The 22,243-nt window shown below is 37.7% G+C and overlaps 1 protein-coding gene across 2 annotated transcripts; it reads right to left on the minus strand.

Annotated features, from left to right (window-relative positions):
- Positions 1 to 574: 574 nt before the first annotated feature.
- Positions 575 to 22,027, minus strand: LOC103720849 (death-inducer obliterator 1-like). Of its 2 annotated transcripts, XM_008810793.4 has the most exons (6): positions 21,836 to 22,027; positions 21,494 to 21,684; positions 14,992 to 17,258; positions 4,360 to 4,480; positions 2,106 to 2,165; positions 575 to 2,029 (listed from the first exon to the last, which is right to left on the minus strand). In XM_008810793.4, exons 3-6 carry the CDS (start codon positions 17,109 to 17,111, stop codon positions 917 to 919), a joined length of 3,414 nt encoding a protein of 1,137 aa, XP_008809015.2. In that variant the 5' UTR covers positions 17,112 to 17,258; positions 21,494 to 21,684; positions 21,836 to 22,027; the 3' UTR covers positions 575 to 916. The 2 variants fall into 2 exon arrangements, with proteins under 2 accessions (XP_008809015.2, XP_008809014.2); XM_008810792.4 differs by lacking the exon at positions 21,494 to 21,684.
- Between the last annotated feature and the right edge of the window lie 216 nt (positions 22,028 to 22,243).

Here is a 22,243-nt window from a genome sequence, read left to right on the forward strand (position 1 = left end):
CGAAAAATGTTCAACTCTTGTATCCTTCGCCCCTCTAAGCGCATGTAATTCTGAAGCAATGCAAGCTGCCGATGGAAATGTTATTACACCACATTGGTTTTAAGCATCGGGATAAGCTGTTGAACTAAATTTGACTAGAAATGAAGAACCTTGGTCTATGAGCACCAGTTAGGTACCACGATTCAGCGACACGATTTGATAACACATGGCTCATTCTGAAGAAGATGGTCATTCAGAGTTGGTAACATTAAATCGAAAGCGTGATGAGGACGAGTATTGGAATTATGTCTGACCAAAAGATAGCTAAACCTGAACGCTCCCATTCCGCTTCAACCCAAGTCGTCGGAATTTGCACGGAGTCAAGTCATAAACGCGGGATAAAATGGAGCCAGCTCGTAACCTCCTCGTGCCGTTCTCCCTCCCTCCCTCCCAGGGTAATAACGATCTTTTGATCACACCTCTGACCCGGCCCATTTTTTATCCTCGAGACAAGCGAGAGCTAAAAAAGCTCGTCAACCATCAAAAGGGGCAAAAAGGTAGATGAAGTGCTTCAAAACTATTACATCAAGCGCTCTAAAGGAAACAAACGCAGAAAAAAATATATAAAACAGGCAAGGGTTCATCGTTGCATCTGCAGTCAAGTCGTACATACATATTTCAACATCCTACTTTTAGGAGTTAGCTGTGCATGAAAGAGAATCAACTTACAACCTCACCCAGACTACTCTTAAATCAACCAAATTTCAAGAACAGAGAACCGGAAAAGAGAAAAAAGGCGAAAAACCTCTAGCATAACCTTATTTGTTACCCTTATAGCCACTGACTAAAAAGGAGAATACAGATCATACAAAAAGCTTGATTACAAAAAGGGAGGGGAGCATCATTAGACCACTGTGGACAACCACACCAGAGGATGCTAAACGCCTCTCCTACTCCTAGGGTTATCTGGCCTCCATCCCATCCCATTCTGCACGGCTCCTAAGTTTGGCACGCCATAAAATTGGGCATCGCTGGGAGGGGCACCATAAAGGGGCGGCTGCATCAGGCCATTTACAGGCAGATTCACGTCAGCTGGCCCTCTGGCTGACGAAAACCAAGGGTTGGGTTGCTGCCAGGGAGAATGGGCATTTAATACGCCCGGCACCATTCCCATCTGGGGCTGCAGTGAAGGCTGTGGAGGCATGGGCAGCGGTGCAGCTAACGATACAAGCTGTTGTTGTGGTGGGGTGTAAGGTTGGGGTGGCAGCTGCTGCTGTGGAACCGAGGCTAGATGCTGATTCATCTGGAAAGACTGCCCAGTTTGCTGTGGATAGACATTCAATTGCGGAGGGGGAGGTAGGGGTGCCTGCACTTGTGGATGGTTATCTCGGTTGGGCCGCCACTCTGGAATATCATCCTCATCATCATCATCATCATCATTCCATGGCTGGATTTCAATTGATGGTTTCTTTACAATCTCACCCTGCCCATATTTGTACACCAGTTCTCTCATTTGATCCACCGGACGAGCATGCGGCATGTGATGCCGACGGCTCGCAGCCACCCCTGCAGGTTGAGAAGGAATAGGTTCCGAATCTTTTAAGCTACCATGAACAAAATCAAATTCAGGAAGGTCATCTTCATCCTTAGCATTCCCCGGACCAAAGCCAGGCGGTACATCATCGAACGAGTCATCATCAGGTGGTGGGGCAGGATTGGTAGGTGTGCCTGAAGGGAGGGATGGGATCGACGATCTAGGGGTAGAGCTAGAATCAACATTTTGCGGTTTTCTTGAACTAGACTGTTTCTTTGTGCTACTGCGCTTGTGGTGTGAGGACATCCTAGGTGATGCAGTCACATAAGGCCTTCTCCATACAACCACGCCAATGAGACCATTGACAGTTGACTGAAGGGTCTCTGCGTGCTCTTTTGGAAGGCACCTCCCAAGCATTTCAATAATTCTGGAGTGGGTAGGGCAGCAGTATAATTCCACCCCCGGGGCAGGCTCAGCAAATCCTACTCTCTCATCTGCAATGTACGACTCGGTGGTCTGCAATCAATAATAGGAAAAAAAGATCAGAGAAAATGAGAGCTACAAGCTGGAGTTAGATGTAGAGAAGTACAACCTCAGAGAGGCTTGAGCGACCGCTCTCAGGAGAACCATCCTTCCAACAGAACTGGACAATCTGCAAATCATGACCAGATGGTATGAATAGGAACAGCAGTTGCATTTTGACTAAGATCAACAAGTAAATAGAAAAGCATAAAGCTGGTTTCAGAACACATCTTGTGGTTGGATCTCCCTCATCAGTGACCTCAAGCCAGTCATTACGACTCATCATAATATCCCTCTTACTTTGGTCATGCAATGAAAGATGCTAATAAAGACACCCAAGATTTTTTGGAGAAACTCATGGGTGCACCGGCTTTGCATTGTTCCCCTCGCCTGGTCTCTTTTCTTTCCTCCTTCCCCAAAGTTTCTTTTCCTCATTGCAATCTCTTTATTTTTCTCTGTTGCTGCATTTTTTATAATTTCATGTCATTTTCATATTCGTCCTCATTCTATCCTCCTTGTCATTCTGTACTAAAAATGAAGGTGAAATCCTAAAAACTGATAAGAGGACCCAAAACCTGATACCTGATCAAGTTTAGAATATGTATTTTATTTAGTCCGGACCATGAACTACATCCATTCAGAATTCCCGACCTCCAGTTGTTTCCTTGGTAAATCCTCTAGTTGCTTTTTTAAAGTGATACCTTCATTTCTTTTAACTTAATACCTTCCCTCTGCCTTTCATTATTTTCTAATCTAAACCTAAATTTTGAGCCTGATAATTCAAACATATAACTCGAACAATATAATGACCAAGACTGTTTTCTCAATCCTACATTTCAAAATCAGACAGTTGAGAGTCATGCCAAAGAAATTTGGAAAAGGAAAGGCAGAAAACACAAATTTGTGACTGCTTTTACTGTTAGTTAAAACACCATTACAAATCCGAACCCAAGTTTCCCTTTCAGTATCAATGGACATTGATGAAGTCCACCTCAAGATTTTTAAACTCAGTTTTAAAATAGTTTCATGATTATGGGTCCATATGACATCAAGAAGCATCAACCATAATTCCTCATTCATGTTCTCTGATCCGATTTTCATTTGCAATTCAAAACAGAAGACATTTGTGCAACTCTTCACTATCACGATGAATCAAGTTACCATGACAGTTTATTCAACTATGTCAACGGACTGACAATTCATTTGAATATTTACATTGACTCATGGATTTCCATGAATATTTACACGGGACCCTAAAGGCTAATGGTATGAGACGTTCTCAAATGTGCAAAGGAGATGCAATCACCATCATGGCTGGCCAACTAACACAACAACAAGATGCATTTTTTAAGTGCTGTGGTCCAAGATATTAATATTGTCATCTTTTTTGCCATCATGTTTCCCAGTGTAGTGAATATCATTTTACTGCCTTTTTTAACTCTTCATGCATAAATACATTTATCGGTAAATTTTGATGTATGAAGACTACACCATATACTGACAGGCAAAAGGCTATATTCCAAGGAAAAGTCTAGGAGAATATGTACCATTGGTAGGTTGAGCAACTTGTCAAATAATAAAAACTAACATCCAATTGAAAACATGATTTTCAATAAAATATACAAGAAAAATCAAGGAGTCCTATAAGTATCATGATTCAAGAGAAATCTCTTGCATATACCATTGGTAGGTGATCAAAACAAAATATACCATTGGAAGCTTGATAATGATTTTCAATAAAATATACGAGAAAAAAAATCAAGGAGCCCAATAAGTATCATAATTCAAAAGAAAATCTCTTGGACATAACATGTAAATGGAATTATATCACATCAACACGAGAAAATAACAACAACGAATCCATCACATTAAAAAAGTTAGCATTTTAGGTTAATGAAGAAAAAGTCTGACAAAAACTGAGCCAGCATGTCTCACAATAGTTTCAGAGAAATTTGATGTTGTGGCATCCCTAACAGCTCATCTAAATTAGGTCAATCAAAAACAAATGCAAGACAATAAGCTTGGATGATACTCAATTTGATTAGCCTTCAAGTACTGGAAGTTTGAGGTGATGATGACAGCAATCATGAAGATTGCGAGCACAATTTTTGAGCGCAAGTTAGATGAAGCTAAAAGAAAAATTACAACTGTGCATCAGCTAGTTCATCTTCTACAGTTTTCACGTCATAGGCATGTTTAGTAGTTTAAATATACAGAAAGGATGCAGTTAATTAACAGGACCCAAAGACTCCAAGCATGCACTCAAGCTAAGCTATTAAACAAAAACTAATTAGAAAATTTACAATAAATGGGGCTGAAATTACCATAACTGCACGGCTTCGAGATAGAGGAAGCTCTTGGAGGAACTTTTCAAAAGCATCCAGTCTAACTCTTCCCTTAATCTCAAGAAGGCTAGGCCACTCCCGTGTAGATGTTTTCTCACCACTGTAAAGGGGCAGAGCAATAAGACATTTTAGTGATATCATTCATACACAGAGAGCCATTTTACTGAACCTAGAAAATGTGGATAAACTCCATCCTTCAACTGATTAGACATGCAGCCACAAACTTAATAGCAGTACACTTCAGTTTTTCCCCTTCAAACACACACATGATGAAGCAGATGATACAAGAACAACGAAATATTATCAACTATCAGAAAATCACAAAATAACTCAAGCTAACAGAACAGACCTTCAAATTTGACACCAATGATCCCAACATTCCTACATGCAATGACATTGGCAACTTAGTAAACCTGAATTTTTTTTTCTACAGGCAAACTTGTTATCTCAGTTATTGGGCTATAGATGCCAAGCATGGTTATCCTACATTAAGAAACCAAACGGGCAGGACAACGAGAGCAAACTAAGGGAAACATTATCTATATCCGTTGTTTATCTCAATTATAAAAAATCTCAGCAGCCAAGCAGAAATAGGTAACCTTAACCACAAAGAAATATGACTAACTGATCCAAATGCTTTTATAAACCCTCTATAATAAAGATAACAAAACCTTCCACAGATACTAGAATAAGGGCACGAACTTTTTACAAGTCATTTATCAAATAACAATCTCTTTCATAAATATTAGATCAAACAACAATAAATCCTACTTGCAAAGCATTTCTGCTCTCAACCTCATTTTCCCCCTAGTCTGCTTATACTTTTCATGGCAAAAGATAAACACGTCATCTCATCTTATAAAAAAGTAAGGGCCAGTTTGGTATTCCTCTTGTTTTCTGTTTTTGTTTTCATAAATCCAAGAAGAAAAATGAACTAGACTGGATAACATGTATGATGAGACCCTCCTGTTTTTTTTCAAATTGTTTGTAAAGTCTTTAATGCTGTTGGAAGCTAAGATTTATTGCTTCTGAAAAGAGTGAAAATAACAGCAAGGGATAACAGAAGTTTTGTGCAAATGCCATCTCCAACGTCAACCTCCACATGACATTTCACTATTTTGTTCAGAAACAAAAACACAAAAACAGCAACAATGCCGAACAGGCCTCAAATAGATATGGGTTTTCAATGAAGACTTGTTGTCAATTTTTTTAAAAGAAATTGATAGATACACAATCAATTTTAGCATACAATGGCATAAAAAAAAAAGCAACAACCGTGCTGTGGGCTCAGAGAAAGGCAATTCACAGCCTAAACAGAATGCATTTGCCCCCACCCTTAACAACAAAGAAGATAAGCCCAGAAAGCCCCCTTCGAATATTCTCCCAATCTTATTTCCGCAAAACCGCATTTAGAATTATTTTAAAACCTAAATTTGTTTCTTTTCAACTGGTCACTGCAACCATACCCCTGAGAAATAGAAAGAGACTGCACTCTGTACAAGGTCAAGTTCATCGTGATATGGCACCATACGTTGATATATTCATTAAGAATAATGATCAGACAACAGAGCACCGGCTAAATGGGAATTTTAAATCCAAAACTGCTCTGCATACCCTACATTACCTGTTGAAATTCAGAAAAGGACTTGCTCAAGAAAAGGCTAGGAATAAGCTTCAAAGGATTGGACCTGGCTGCATAGTCTTCGATAATTGGTCAGCTAGGGAGATGTGAATAATCCAGACCATATGCCTCCAGTACAAAAATCCTTTAATGTTTTGTTATTGGAATCAGGTAGATGCTCAAAATTCATGCACCAAACATCATCTGAAAGTAAATTCTATTCCCTGTGCCATTCTGCGATAAACCCAAGCCAAAAACAATCTACCAGAAGAAAAACAGTACTTATCTTGATAGAGTATGTTGACCAGAACATCAGGTCAAATAATGTTTGGTAACATCATGGCATATCGATAATTGATTTTAAGACCCTTCCATATATGGCATCAACAAAAAACCAGTAATAGCAGCTTATTACACCCCCACTTAAACCCCCAACAATAAATTATGAAGAATGAGGTTATATGGATGTTCCAACTTAGACTCTCCCTACACCAAAGAAGGTTCATCTATAAACAAGCAAAAGGAATAGCCATTTGCACAGATGTCATGCAGTCCCCCTTCCATCAAATACATCTACCAGAGGCATTTTAGAAGCAATTCAAACAGATATTTACACCCACATCATGGTAAACTTCCTCAAGACAATTATTAAGAATCAAGAAACTGCTACTTTTGTGGTAAGCATCAATATACTTATACACACTCAAGAACCTGTTCATTAAACAACTGACTTATATAACAGGGCTTTGCTTACCCAGAATGACCTCCACCATTTTCTTTTCTTTCATTTCCATACCAACACCAAATGATGATTATTATATACTTCAAATATTGTATTAACATGCATAGTTCTTATATTTCTTACACCACCTTTCTTAGAGATGACTAGCACTATAGAAGCACCCAGACAACTAGCAGTAAGCGCCCAAAAGCCCTAAGGAATTAAAAAAAGATTAAAAAATATAAATTACTAATGGAGAAGCAAAAGAATCTAAGATCTAAAACCCTTTCTTCTTCCACCTCCATTTCAAGTGTTGCATTTATTATCTCCACAAACATGCATTCCAGAATCTTCATGTCAACATAGGTAACCAAACTGGTCTACAAAAACTTGCCCAACTCAAACATCAATGCAACATCTCCAGCCCCTCTTAGAGAACAATTTCCTACATGTCAATTAGGAATGGGAATCCCTTTATTTCCATTAATTGCAATGATATTAAACCACTCATTTGCAATTTAGTATAAGATAGTAACAGCAAAATTGACAATAACAAAATCAAAATAAAATTTAGTTTAAAAAAGCAATAATATCATGATTAGAATACACTCGAATCTCACGACACTCGTGGAGGGCCCACATTTGAGTAAGAAGGTGAAATTTTGGTATTGTCAAATCTGAATGTATTGAGCATTTCTCAAAATATTTTCTCTGTGCCTTAAGATTTGAAATGCCAACCACACTATGTTATACCACACACGATCTCATCCTGTTTAGATCCGCATTGGTACAACTGTCTACCAACCATGAGGGCATATTGTTTGGCATACTGTATCAATATGTGGCCAGTACGCCTTTGTACCATAAGATTTGAGACCTTTCTGTGCAAGATTTGCCATCTCGGTACTGAACCGCATACTGGTATCATTCTATTATAATGTCGGTATGCCTGGTACAATATGGTTTGGCGTACCAAGTGTCAGTACAACCCCCCCCCCCCACAATGTACCGTTACAATCTACGCATCGGTACCGACCGGTACAGCAAACCTTGTTTCCGTGTTTTAACATATAGCCCAGAATCTTGGCATATGGGCTTTATGGCTATCAGCCCCCCTAGCTAAGCTATAAAAAAAAAAAACTTTCATTCATATTCAAGGACGGGGGTACATAGATTTGAACTCGTAGGGCCAACTACCTTGGACTCCTAGCATTTCTACGGTGGCCCTAACAAATGGATGGAACATGGGGAAAAAGAAATGCACTCAAAGTGCAACCAATAAGGACTCATTTGGTTCGCAGGAAAAGAAGAAAAAAAGTGTGGTCAACGGAAAAACGAAGAAAGGCCTCTTGTTTGGTTGGAGTTTTCAAATGAGAGAGATTAGAAAGTAGCATTTCCATGGGAATAACATTTCCATGTTTCATGAGAAAGAAAAACCCATGAGGGATATAGGAAAGCTATTTTCCACCGGTTGGGAATGGAGATGTTTTTTTTTTTCAAAACTACCCTTAAGCCATCAAAATCAATAGAAAAGATCTTTCCCTTTATTAAGAGTATAATAGATATTTCACACAACTTTTCCAAGATAGTAGATAATTGATCAAACATAAGCCATTCTGGAATTGCCACTTTTCCATGGTCAACCAAACATGCCAAAATCATTTTCCCAAGCATCATACTCCCAAGAATCAGATTTTCAAAAAAAATATTCCGATGAAGGAAAATTCTTTCCGGGAACCAAACGAGTCCTAAAGGGGCTAACAATTATTACTTGATATCTCCTGTAAAATGGGCACAAAATACATTAATTAAACCCCTATTAGATATATAACTAATCAAGAGCAACAACTATAGACACAAAATCTTCTATAAATCTGCAGTCAACTAGACACCTAGTATCTTTGTGGATCATAAAGATTGCTCTCAGTACAGAGCATAGATATTATAGTTGCCAAGCTTGGAACAGCAATTAACTTCTCGTTTCCTTTCCAATGCTTTGGTGAACATATCCGCTAGTTCATCCTTGAATCTTACAATCTGAGGGGCCAAAGGAGTTCTCTATCTTCAAACTTTCATGAAGAAAATGATACTGCAATATGTTTGGTTCTCATTAAGAAAAAAGTTGCTGACAATGAGCACTAATCAATGATCATCCTAGTGTAGCACTGAGAACCCCTCTAACTACGAATTTCATTTATGCAAGTACAGGTTTCAACAACAAAACTTCAAGCTCGGCCTCAATGTTAAAGCTACCACACTATCTCACAAATTTACCAACAGAAGTGCAACTTCTAGTGTTAAACCTGTCCACCAGTTTGCATATGATAATTTTGTCTGTATAATATGCTTTGTCCTAGAATTCCATTCACATTTTGGAAAAAAACAAATAGAATAGTACATGAGCATCCAGCACTGAAGTGCCACAGCGGTGAACACAGAGCATAGTACATGGTGTTGCGAACCATATTATCCACAGTATCAGCTCATATTGCATAGGGAACCCACATAACATGTACGTGACACACTGGTATAGAAGCAGATAACTTGTGCTTGATTTTTCTATATTATCTACTCATTATAGGCCTGTTTGAATGCTGAGAGATCAAACTGGTGCAATGAGATCTCTGCAATTTTAACAGCAGAACCTCACTAAGTCAAGCTGAAAGCCAGCAGTTGAGATCAAACCACGACAACAGCTATAATCCCAATAAAATAGGTATAAGCAATGTCTTAAAATGCAGTGCATGCAGCCACATATATGCTTGCATATGCGCATGTGGTCCCTTGAACACACAGCATTGCCTATATGCAGTTACCTCATGCAGTCATACTGTGTAGGACTGCAAGATAGTCCACTTAGAACTGTGGCCGCATATGTAGCCCACGAAATATTGTACGGCTATATAGCAAGCTTGCTTGTATTTCAAGGCACATATACAACCCATCTTAGGTGGGCCCATGCGAATGAGAAGATTCAAGCTAATGGTTAGGTTTAATGTGGGTTTCAGATAGAGCTGATACAGGTACTAACAATGTTAAATGTTGATTATGTTACAACTATCACTATTAGATATTTGGTACTAAGTAATTAGCACTAAATGTCTGTAGGTATTGCTATTGACATTGCTATTCATAAAAAAAATAATACCACCGATATTGTCATTGACTCATTATTGTATTTAACACGTCATACTTATTTTTTAAATAGTTAAAAAATAGTAACTGCATATGCACCCATACATGCAAACACCATGCTGTCCCTTGACCGCCTGCAAATCTCGGCCACCTTTTAAAACACTAAGGATAAGATAAATCACCTCCATAAATGAATTAGTTCTCTCTTAAAATTAGAATTAATTGTCATTGGAGATGCCCCCAATTCTTCAAAATGTCACTTTTCCACTATAATTTTAAACCTAAAGCTTATAGCACAAAGATCTTATCACACTGACAAGAGCTTCCAACATTCAAGCAGTTAAGCGTATTGTTTAATGCACTTAGATTACTGTCTTGGCTTGTATCTTTACATATTCAATTAAATACATCTTTAATTTTTAATGTTGAAAATTGAGTTAACTATTATATTGTTTTGCGACTCCGATCTACGATAACATCCATATAGAAGTTAAGCTTTCTTCAGATAACGTACTGCACATACTTGGAGCTTTATTGCCAACAAGCAAAACATGTTTGTGATATCAGGAACTTCATTTGCTTGGATCAGTTAAAACTTGTCTGGTAATTCAAGACATTTCCAAACTTCACTAGAAGGATGTATTGAGAGAATGAGGGTTTTAATTTGGCACATCTCAGTACATCAAACATGTGTATCCTCTGGCAGCTTATCTTTTTTCATGCTGACGAAAAGTTCAGAATGATGATGCTTACAATTTGCAAATCCACTCTATTGTTGGGTACTGGAATATGGCAATTGTTTAGTAACTCAATTTTCATGTTGAAAATTGAGTTAGCAATTATGTTGTTTAGTGACTCTAGTCTAAGATAACATACATATATAAGTTAAGCTTCTTCAGATGATGTACTGCACATACTTAGGAGCTTTAATTTCAACAACCAAAACTTGTTTGTGATATCAGGAACTTCACTTGCTTGGATGGGTCAAAACTTGTCTGGTAATTCAAAACATTTCCAAATTTCATTAGACGGATGTACTGAGAGAAAATGGGGATTTTAAATAGGCAAATCTCAGTACATCAAACATGCATATCATCTGGTAGCTTATCTTTTTCATGCTGACAAAAAGTTCAAAATGATGATGCTTTACAATTTGCAAGTCCATTCTATTGTTAGGTACAAGAATATGGCAATTGATAAGTAACTACATCCAATGCACACTCTTCAAACTCTAAAGCAAAGAACTCAATAACTTTATCAGACCTAATAAGTTTCCAAAAAGCAGAAAACAGATTTTTTTTTTCAATTCAACATAAAAAGGTTTAATGATGCCATGATGATGAACACTATAAAATTTAACATGAGAAAGAGCCGAGTTATGTTTAAATTTTCAGCAAAAAGTAATGAAATAATTACCAAATCCACCATGATTTAGGAATTCATAAACAAACTCATATATGAGAGGATCTGTAAGTAAAAGCAGAAATTCTTCATCACACAATAGCTTAGAGAAGACTGTTGGTATAAAATATTATAAAATTGATAGAGATCAATGACCAAGCTGACAATGTCACTAATACAGACAGACAGATGTACACTAAGTATATCTCGAATAAAACGATAACGATATAATAGCCCAGTCCTTAATAAATCACACCTTTTAGTCTATATTCCTAGATTATAATATAACTAACAAATTGGAAAAAAAAGGATTTAGTGAGTTTATCTACTGGAAATACAGAGAAAGAAAACTTCGGATTATTTGAAGAGAAGGGAAGGATGATGTTGGAAATTCAAAGCTACTCATATACAGGATGTTCATAAGACAAATGTTTCTGCCAGTGTTCTAAAAAGACTGCCGTGGTATGCAGTCAAGGGACCACAGATGTGAGCCGCATAAGCAGGTGCATATACAGTTACCATTTTTTAACTATTTAAAAGAAATAATAATTAATCATTCGTGCTTATCATGTAGTACCAAAGAGCTACGAGCAATAATTATAAAAACAACATTTTAATATTATCACACACATTAGGCCCACCTAAAACTTACATCAACGCTAACCATCAGTTTGAACCTGCTTCATCTGCATGAAGCCCAAATAAGAGTGGACCGTATATGTGGCTCCATAGTGGCCCACATGCAGCCATATAATACCAAGCAGACTGTATATGTAGCCACATAATACTAAGTGGACCACTTTTTCAGTCTATATGCACTATGAACACATTTAGTAACTGCATATAGGCAATGTGGTGTGCTCAAGGGACCACACAGGCAGTCATATGCACCGAATTTAAAAACACTCGTTTCTGATTCCCTTTCATTCCCAAATCACAGTGTTGCATCATTGCAAATGATGATGACCATTCAATTCCCACAAATTAGAATTATTTCTATGTCAAGTAGACAACTCTTGATCCAAGAACATGGATGTAAAATATCAAGGGAAACATGATATTTTGATGTTTCAAGTTATAAGCTTCAGAAGAAGCTTCATACTAAAAGTGCCTTTTCTGGTGGAACAGATATATATCACCAAGAAATGCATGCACAGTAACATTATGTGATTAAGTCTTCATCATACAAATGGGCATGACCAACTTTATGTGTCAAAACCAACAGACTGCCTCCATGAACTACTTGAGCATCATCAACACATAGAGCTTGCATAATATACATCCAGATTCACACAAACACCAGATGAGAAAGCACAACACAATGTAATCAAACCAACACCAATATACAAATGAAAGAAAAAGGGGTAAGAGATAAAAATGCAAGCTAATGATCCAAAAGGTGGCCCTCATATGTGACCTTCAGAGCCTATTTATGAGAGGAGCGCCTAGGCTGTAGTTATCTAAAAAATGTTTAAACATATTAATTGGAAAAAAAGATAAAATTAAGTAGAAAATTAGAAATAATTCTTATACATTCAAAAAGATTAAGTGTGAGAGAATGGTAGAGAAAAGGTGGAAAAGGCAGCAAGATGCAAAGAAGAAAAAAGACTTAAGAGGAAAACTATGGGAGGCAACAAGAAGAAAGCAGAGGTACTGCAGCATGCACTAGCAGCTGAGAACAGTGGCAGCAGTAGCAAAAAAGAGCAGCAATACAAGGAAGTGAGCCAACGCACCAAAGGAAGAATTATGCCACCATCAAAAGGAAAGACTTGAAAACCACCCACTTTTCTGACTTCTCCACCTCTCATCTCCTCTCTTATCAATCAAGCACGAGATGGTTAGGGACAGAAATAAGAACCAATGCTTTAATTTAGTACCCTGAACAACCCACTGGCATACGCCAAATCTGCTGAAGTACGCTTTGTGCAAGGCGCAAGACCCTACTGGATGCCTAGGCTTAGTCAGCAAACTGGAAACTATGACATGCCTTAACCACATAAGGAAGCCACCAAGGCCATAAGTAGGGCACCATCAGGGCTACTTTTCAGTACAGACTTGAAGACAAAAACACATTTCATAATTCATAGGGACTTAGTCCTGTAAAAATCAGCATACAATCCCTTAAAGGAAAATTATTAAAGAAATAAAAAAGGTAATAAATTATACGAACACATGAATGCATCAAAGAAAGAAAAGAGTGGAGAAAAGAATGGAGATAAGAGAGAGACAGAGAAAGAGAGAGAGGAACTGAATATATGGCTGATGCATCCCTGTTAGCATTATTAAATATTCATATACATATTACCATGTATGCAAAACACAAATGTGGGTAAGGTTTAAAAAGATGGGCCACTTTTACTTGTAACAACTGATTAAACAGCCCAAATTAATTATTTAAGGCCAGAATACATTCCAAATAAAGAGTAGAATCCCATTGAAATCAATTCAGCAATAGCAAGCTTTTGACATGAATTTAACAACACTCATACGAAAATAAATTGAAACTGCCAAACTCAACATACTGCAACCCAACTAATAAGCATATTACTCCAAGAACAATCAAGTTCATAACATACGCAAGATAAAATGACCAAGCCAGAAGGATACCTTAAAAAGATCATCAACATACATAATTCTTGACTATTTATAAATATAAATCAAACTGTATCCATTAATTCTGGTTGGCTCAATAAACACGACTAGCCATCTATTCTAACAAAGCTAGATCCATTCTTAGCACAAGATCTTTCCATCATGTCCACAGTTATTTGTTCTACTTCGGCTAGATCTAATATTAGCATGAGAACTTTCATTATTTTAGCAACTAACATCCAGAATTTCTCATGTCAGTGCCTCTTCTTCTCTGGTCATTCTATGCACAAACAAACCCCTCTGCCTTTATAGCACTGATATTAGAAAAATCAAAAGTTAAATATCTCTGCAACCATTCATGAAATATTGGAATCAGAAGATATGAATGCTGGTGTCAAATCATGCAGCAACAATTTTAAAACAGAAATCAACTTGCAAATAATACTACTTTACTTATTCCCCAAGTATAGATACGAAGTAACAAATTACAAGAAATGATGACTGCTTATATTACCCAGATTCTTCTACCTAGTTTAGGTACCGGGCATCACACATGCATAGGAGATGTTAACTAGAGATGCATCTTAATCTTTACATGTCGGAACAACTGCATTTAGAACCATGCTTCTTTCTTGTACAGATAGATATTGCAGGTTTTGGTTCAAAAGAGAAAACAACCAAAGATTAATGTGATTCCTCTGTTGGTCTCTATAACTAAATACTGTAACAAGTAAAACATTTATTGTGGAAATTCATGGTTAAACTCAAACCATGCATGTACAAGTGTGATACAATTTTAGATATGTCTCATGTTCCGCAAAAGCATATGTTTCAGGATTGAATTACTCCAAACAGTCATACCAGGGTAACCATTGATAATATTCAAGTAACACAGATGAATGCAAAAACTTTAAAAGTTGAATATAAAGTTAAATCATACAGTAAAATCATATAGGGAGCTTACTTAAAAATTATCATGACCATAGGCCTGGCTCATATTCTAGGTTGTACTAAATTTACAATAGCGATTTTACTGACCACAAAATTGTATAAACATAGTAAAGAAATCTTAGGTAGAATAATAATTTATAAAGCTGGAAGAATTTTCCATGGAAAGGAAACACAGTAAAATATAACAAACCTTCTGAAGGAGCCAACGACCGTCGCCAAGGAAGAAATATTCAATTGAATTACGCCTTCCCATATATTCTCACTTGTCAATGCAATTTCAGCACAGCAGGTGTCTGATTGAACATCAACAGAATCATATTTCGAGTTATTATCAGTCTTTGTATGCTTAATATCCACATCTTGATGACTGTTGTTAGTGTTTTCCATGGGATCCTTTAAAGAGGTGCCTGCGAGACCCAACTTAGAACCCAAGCCATCTTTTGAAGAATCTGACTTCGACCGCAAGCTATCTGATGCAGCATTTTGCTTAGGTCTCAAACGCTCTGGTGCAGGAACTGTCTCAGACTCCAAGCTATCTAGGTTCTTTTCACCAGAACTAGGGCTTTCTTGTAATGTTTCCATTGATAAATTCTCAAACGGTGGTTCAGAATCTAGAGCCATCATGAACTCATCCAGAGAAACTATTGGAGGAAGCAACTCTGTATCTTTTATTTCATCCACCATGAGTTCTTGCATAAGATCAGTCTTCTCATGCGAAAGTGTGTCTAAATTGCCTGAAGGGTTTTTGTCAGCTGAATCAACCTTTTCAGCAGATTGCACACGTTCAGATGCCCTAGATTCCTTAGGTTTGGACAAATTCTGACTTATTTTATCATTGGCTCTTGAATGAATTTGCAACTCTTCATGAGTTTTTGCTGGAATTTTAGAGAGCATGCTAGCCCCGAGTTCAACCTCCACCGAAACACCATCCGCCTGTTCAACTTCAACCTGAAACTCTCCTTTATGAGTTTTCTTCACCATGCGTCTGATATCAACTTCTGAATCAGGCAAAACAACCATCTGTGCAAACTCTTCTGCTTTGGCTAACCGCCACTGTGAAAGTTCCTTCGAAGCAAGTTCCTCAGCAGTCATGGAACATAGACGTTCAGGGGCAATGTCACCAGACAAAACTCGCTCTCTCAACTCTGGGTTGCTACGATCTTTTAAATTAAACAAAAGAGACCTAGCCTTTTCTTTATATTTCTTATTAACACCACCAAATAATCTAAAAAGCTCTGCTTCAATTCTAAATGCCAGACTTTCTGCATTTTGAAGTGTTGTGTCTTTCTTATTTCCAGCTACTTCGTCATGTGCTGTTTTCAGTCTTTTTGAATCATGGTTTGGCACAGCTTCAGTACTCCCAGTGTCAAGATCAGATGCCCAACAGAGCCCATGACCTTGCAAAAGTTCATCTTTGACAACAGAATTATCAATTGGCACTTCATCTGAAGTAACATGCTTCAATTGAAATTCTTGCACATCGCATTTCCCTATTTTTGTGCTGTCGCTTGTATGTTCATTGGATCCAGTATCATTAGTTAAGCTAGCTTCATCATGCTTCTGGACAGATTCCTTGGAAGTCAATGTTTCTGACAAGGTTCCATATGATGACGCATTTGAGATTATGGAACTCGATGCACTTAGCGATGTGGCAACTTCTACCTTCCTTGTTGTGCTTGCAACCTCAATAAGAGTACTATTCTTTTCTGCAATTTCTTTGTTCTGCTGGCCAGAGACCATAGACAATGAAGCAGCCAATGACTCCCTCAGTTTCAACCTCACAGATTCAAAGGACTCGGATCGGACCTTCTGTGGCAGCTCCATCTGAGCTGGGCGTTTGTTTTTTGATGACAACTGCTGTGAGCCCTGATTCGCAGGCCTAGCATTTTGAATCTTGGACGATGCTGCCATCTGTTTAGGTCGTTTATTTGTTGATGATAATGAATGCGAACCAAGATTAATGGCCATTGACGTTTGGTTGTTGAGCAATGGATCTGTCCCTGACAGTCCCCTGTTTGATGATGACAACTGCTCCAACCCCAAGAAAACAGGCACGGGAGTTTGGGATCTTTGAGATGATTCCATATGAGTTGATTGTTTACTCATGGAAAATAATTGATCTGGTCCAAGATTAACAGGCAGAGAAGTTTGCACCATAGCATGTGTTAGTTGTTCGTCCACTGATGACAGCGGTTGTAACCCCCAGCTAACAGGCAAGGCAGTTTGAAACCCGGGTCCATTTGTCGAGGACAACTGTTGTGATCCCAGATCAGCCGACATGGTTGTCTGGCCCTTGCTTGATGGCTCCATTTGAGTGACTTGCCTGAGTTTATTATAACTGATAGGAAATGGTAGCGACACACATGGTTGTCAAGTCAAGTGCCCATTAGCTTTCACAAACCTTCGGAAATTTCTACTAGATAGCTGAATTGGCCACTGTTATGACACAAAAGATCCCTGTATTGAGATCAACATAATTTGGTGACAACCATCTTCAACACCCCAGTTTATAGAGATGACAAGATACCATCATCAATTTGTAAGTATCAAAACAAGAAGGCAAAAGTAAAGCTACTTTTATGTGAGGCTGGCAGCAGTTGCCCGTCATTCCGAAGCAAAAAAAGAAAATCTACCAGAAAATAAAGGCTTTTGTGGGTTATTCTTAAACAGAGATTTGTAAAAAAGCAAAAGCCTCCCACCATGTGTAAGTTTTGCAGGGGAAAAATAAGTATAAAACGTGCTGAACATCTTTCTCAAAAGAGCACATGCTGAAAAATCTATCCATGATTAAATACTTTGTATTTCCAATGCACAATAACTTTTCCCCTTTCTGTTTATTCTTTCCACCATATCCATAGACATGACTAAGTCTTCTCCCTAACCTTCTTTTTTGATAATTATAAGTTTGTAACAAAAAAACTAATAAAAGGAACAGTACGCAGGCAATTTGAAAGGAACTTCCATTTTATACCCTTAATATAATAGGCATTGAGAATACCACCTTAAGGTATATGGATAGAACTGATCCAACCCCGGCCCTTTCCAACATAGAGGGTAAGTGATGCCTATAGCGTATAGAGTTGATCAGTAAGAGCTGAAAGCAATTAACTGCAAACAGAGTATGATACAAAGCATAACCCAGAAGCCATTTTATAACTACCACCCTAAGCCAATCCAACACACTCCCCTAAAGAAAGCAGCAGTCCTTGACAACACCCAAGCTGCCATGGCATATACTGATACTCTGTTGATAGGCAACCTACCACCCCAGGAAAATTGTTTATCCACAACCTTCCAGCCAGCCCCATAATCTTGACTTTCACATCCTACCTCAAACCTAACACCATCCAAGTTCCTAAGCACTTTTTCTTCTCTTTTATAACTAATGTAGAATAATCAACAGCCTCCTGTATTCTTTGTTTTACATGACCATGCCATCACAACCCATAACCAACCATTTGTCCTCTACTGCTAAAGTTAATAAGTTTTATTAATGCACTCATCTCAAACTCTATTCCTACAGAATTACCAACTATCCAACCTCATATGCATGTGCAGGTTCTGTTATTACCTAACATTTCAACAAATACATCATCTCTAGCCTCAACCATCACATAGAGAATCAACCTTCTAGTTTCAGTGGCATGTTACAACCATACAACGCTTCAAAAGCACATCTTGACACCACCCAACCATTCTGATTCCAACATCCAATTACAGCATTTATCCTTATGCAAGTAGATGATGAAATAAAATGTCAGCTTATATGCATTTGTTGGTAATCAAATGTGATCAGAACCACATTTTCAGTAGCAATCATGTTAGAAAAGTATTATGTGTCAAAATTTTGTTTTGAATCCAACACTCTAAAAGAGCATCTTGACACCACCCACCAATTCTGATTCTATTGCATATCCAATTACAACATTTAACTCTAGGCAAGTAGGACCAAGATGAAACAAAATAATCAACTTATTGGCAATTGTTGGTCATCAAATGTGACTAGAACCATTTTTCCATTAGCAATAATACCACAAAAGTATTTTATGTCGAAATTTTGTTTTGGATCCCTTGATAATGTTTTATAGCTTCATCCAGGATTTTGTGTCAATTATTAATATCAACGAAAAATAAAATATCTCATATAGTCTCTTTCTTTCTTTTGAGATGAATTTGATAATCTATCCTGGTGTTTGCTATCTATAATCAAAACTCACCAGAATAAAAACTTTTCTCATTTGACTAGCATATATGTCTAAACAAACTAGAGCTTGTATATGAACATGGTCATGCATGTATGTGTTCAAGGATGAAATCCACTTTGCAGCATATATCAAAGATTTGCGAAGAGCATATTAATAGTTAAGTTCAATATTCATATCTAGAGAAGAAGACAAGTTAGCCAGCAGTCATGTCAATCAGTATTAAGTAACTGATCAACCAATTGATTCAGAAAATGTCAAACCAAACATCCAGCCAACAATCTCATGATGATAACCAACAAATCATATAGCTGAGTTCGCATGTCTATAAAATGGAAGATCAACATCATAAAGAAGGGTTTTTAGGGTCCTCTTGCAATGATGTATGTTCAAGATTAGTGGTGTAAATGAGACGAGAAGCTCGCGACCTACTCAAGCTCGACTCAACTCGACTATTACCGAGCTCAAATAGCTTGAACAATTTTTTCAGTCGAGCTCAAGTAGCAAAATACTCGACTCGAAGGCTCATGTGCCTAATCAAGTTTATATATTTTTAATAATATTATATTTATTTATAATATATATCATAAATTAAATATTTTAAAATATAATATGATATTATATTTTGTTTTAACCATACTTTCTTAATTATGAACGAGACTTGAACTCAAGCTCGAGTATGGCTCGACTAATATTCGAGTCGAGCTGAGTTGATCTCAAGAAGTGCTTTTTTTTAATCAAGTCGTGCTCAAGCTTAGATATTAAGGCTCGATCGATCTCGAGTAAAGTTTCGAGCCTGAGTGTTTGGAATCGAGTTAAGCTCGAGCCTCTAGCTACTCAAGTCGGTTCGGCTCGATTGCACCCTATTCAAGATGACGGAATCAAAAATATGAAACCTTTTCATTCTTTATGAGTTCATCAAAGAATCTGCGATCTTTTATCCGCATCCAATTCATACACTACTACAGACTACCTACTGAAAAATACAAAGAATATAAACACACTTATTTCAAAAATAACAGCCACCACTACCAAGAAAGAGGATTTGAACAAAACATGTACATGCCAAAAGAGTCCAAATCAGATGTTATTTACAACACCAGTTTAATTATCCAATTCATAATTGTCTCTTTGAAATACAGACAAGAAGCTCCTTTGGGGAGGGACAAAAGGCTTTCTTTTCTTTTCCTTATTTTCTCTTTTTTTAAAGAGACGGATAAATAGCTTTTGTTCAGCTTGCTTTACAACAGAAGAGTAAGGCATCAAAATATTGTTTTGTTGGGCATTAACAAAAGGTAACTTTCAGATCCACAAATCAGCAAACCATTATAGGGACAATATGCTAAAAGTAATCTTCCAAACAATAAAATGTTAACCATTTAGACATACTAATAGCTTTAAACTTCAAGGCTTCATCCTAATTTTGATGGTACATGACCACTGATTGATATCCAAATTCAATCACCTAGTCACTCATGCTAAACACCCACACAAGTAGAAACTCACAGTATATGCACCCAAATGAACAAAACAAATTGCAAAATAATGACCAAGCTTTCTAGTCCATCAAAATAATTTTATGGTCCATGGAACAATTCTGTAAGGTCAGAATTCTTGTTTTAAATGGATTCCTAATAAACAAGATTAATGCAAAAATCCACCTCAACAATAATCAATAAATCCCCACAGAACTAACGCCTACAAATAGACTGCTGTTCCCCTGCAATTGCAAATGAACATAGAACAAAGTGAATGCTATGCATAAGCAAAATTGCACCTGAGACAACCTTTTCGATCAAAACATGTCTATGCAGACCAATAACATACGACAAACAAGAATACCTTGGAAGAAAAAAGGGGGAAGGAAAGAAAAATCCCAGAATTTCAAACACTAAGCACACTCAAACCCAACAAAAAAAAGGGACGCAAAACTACATCAATATTTAATCACAGGTGACTTTCAACTGACAAAACAAGAGCACAGTCTTGCATCCCACAATACTAAAAGCCAACTCACAGAAAGAATGGAAAGAAAAAGTACAATAAAATAAAGAGAGAGAACGTGAAAACGTGCAAGCGTACGAAAGCTGAACCTCCAAACACTATTACCTTTTCCAGCAATTGATCAATCTCAGTTAAATAGAAAAATAAATAAATAATCATACGATCAAAACCCTATTTGACGTTGAACCAGTCTACTCTCCGATCTATATCCACCAATTCCTTTTTCTCCATCATCCTTCGCCTCTTTTTCACCATAGCATGGAACCAAAACATCATGCATCCCAATCTTCTCTAAAAAACAACTGCTTTGAACACAAGAAAATACTCACTCTAGAAACACAATACCCTGGAATATGCAGAGAGGGAGCATCTAAAAAGCATGTACAACATGTAAAAGAAAAGCTCAACCTCAAAAAGAAAAAACATTTTTTTCACAGCAACGAATCAATCTTGGTAGGGGGCAAAAAGAAGAAATAAGGAAAGAACCGTAAAACCCCATTCAGTCAAAACCCTATTTGTCTTGCAGAACCACGAAAAGCCCTAAATAAATCATAAAGCAGTTCTTGGACTAATCTATATATATATCCGCAATCTCCGCTTCCCCCATATCTGATCCTCCCTCTCTCTCTCGCCGCAGCATGATTCAAACCCCTCATAACTCCAATCGTCTCGAAAAACTACAATTTTTGAGCACAAGAAAAGACCAGAAAACCCTAGGTTACGTCCAGCCAAAAAGAAAAAAAAGAAAGCAAAAGAACAATTGTATCGCAGAAAAGCTAGGGCAAAGACATGAAATCGAAGACAGAGGAGATTGCGACCGTGTGTTACCTTCAAGAAGGAATGGTCGAGGTCGGAAGGAAGAGACGCGGATTCACAACCGTCGCGGAGCCGGGGGAAGAGAGAGAGCCCTAGAAGAAAGAGAAAGAGAGGCGGCGAGAGTGAAAAGGCCGCGCCTCCGTCGTCAGGCTTTCGGAACTAGTCTCCAAGAGAGAGCGGGGGCTCAAGATAATGTCCCGATTTCTTTTCTGGAAAGAATTATATGCGAGCCTTGGAGGGCCGGCTTCTAGTATAACAAGCTGTTCGGCGCTTGGGCCAGACCACGGCCCACTAACTCGACCCGTTCTGGGGTGCGTATTTTGGTCTGAGGCCGGAATTAGTATACAGAGAGGCCCTGACTGGAGATTCATGAGCCATGTAAGTCTGGCCCAAATTTGAAAAGGACCTGGTTTACATTTG

The sequence above is a fragment of the Phoenix dactylifera genome, chromosome 8, assembly GCF_009389715.1.
Source record: "Phoenix dactylifera cultivar Barhee BC4 chromosome 8, palm_55x_up_171113_PBpolish2nd_filt_p, whole genome shotgun sequence".
NCBI lineage: Eukaryota > Viridiplantae > Streptophyta > Magnoliopsida > Arecales > Arecaceae > Phoenix > Phoenix dactylifera.

Excerpts from the sequence above, each read along its gene's own strand:
- LOC103720849 (XM_008810792.4), bottom strand. The coding sequence starts at position 17,111 with ATGGAGCCATCAAGCAAGGGCCAGACAACCATGTCGGCTGATCTGGGA. Across the intron at positions 2,166-4,359 it reads CTCGAAGCCGTGCAGTTATG|ATTGTCCAGTTCTGTTGGAA; the intron begins GTAATTTCAGCC and ends CATGATTTGCAG. Across the intron at positions 2,030-2,105 it reads GTCGCTCAAGCCTCTCTGAG|ACCACCGAGTCGTACATTGC; the intron begins GTTGTACTTCTC and ends TATTGATTGCAG.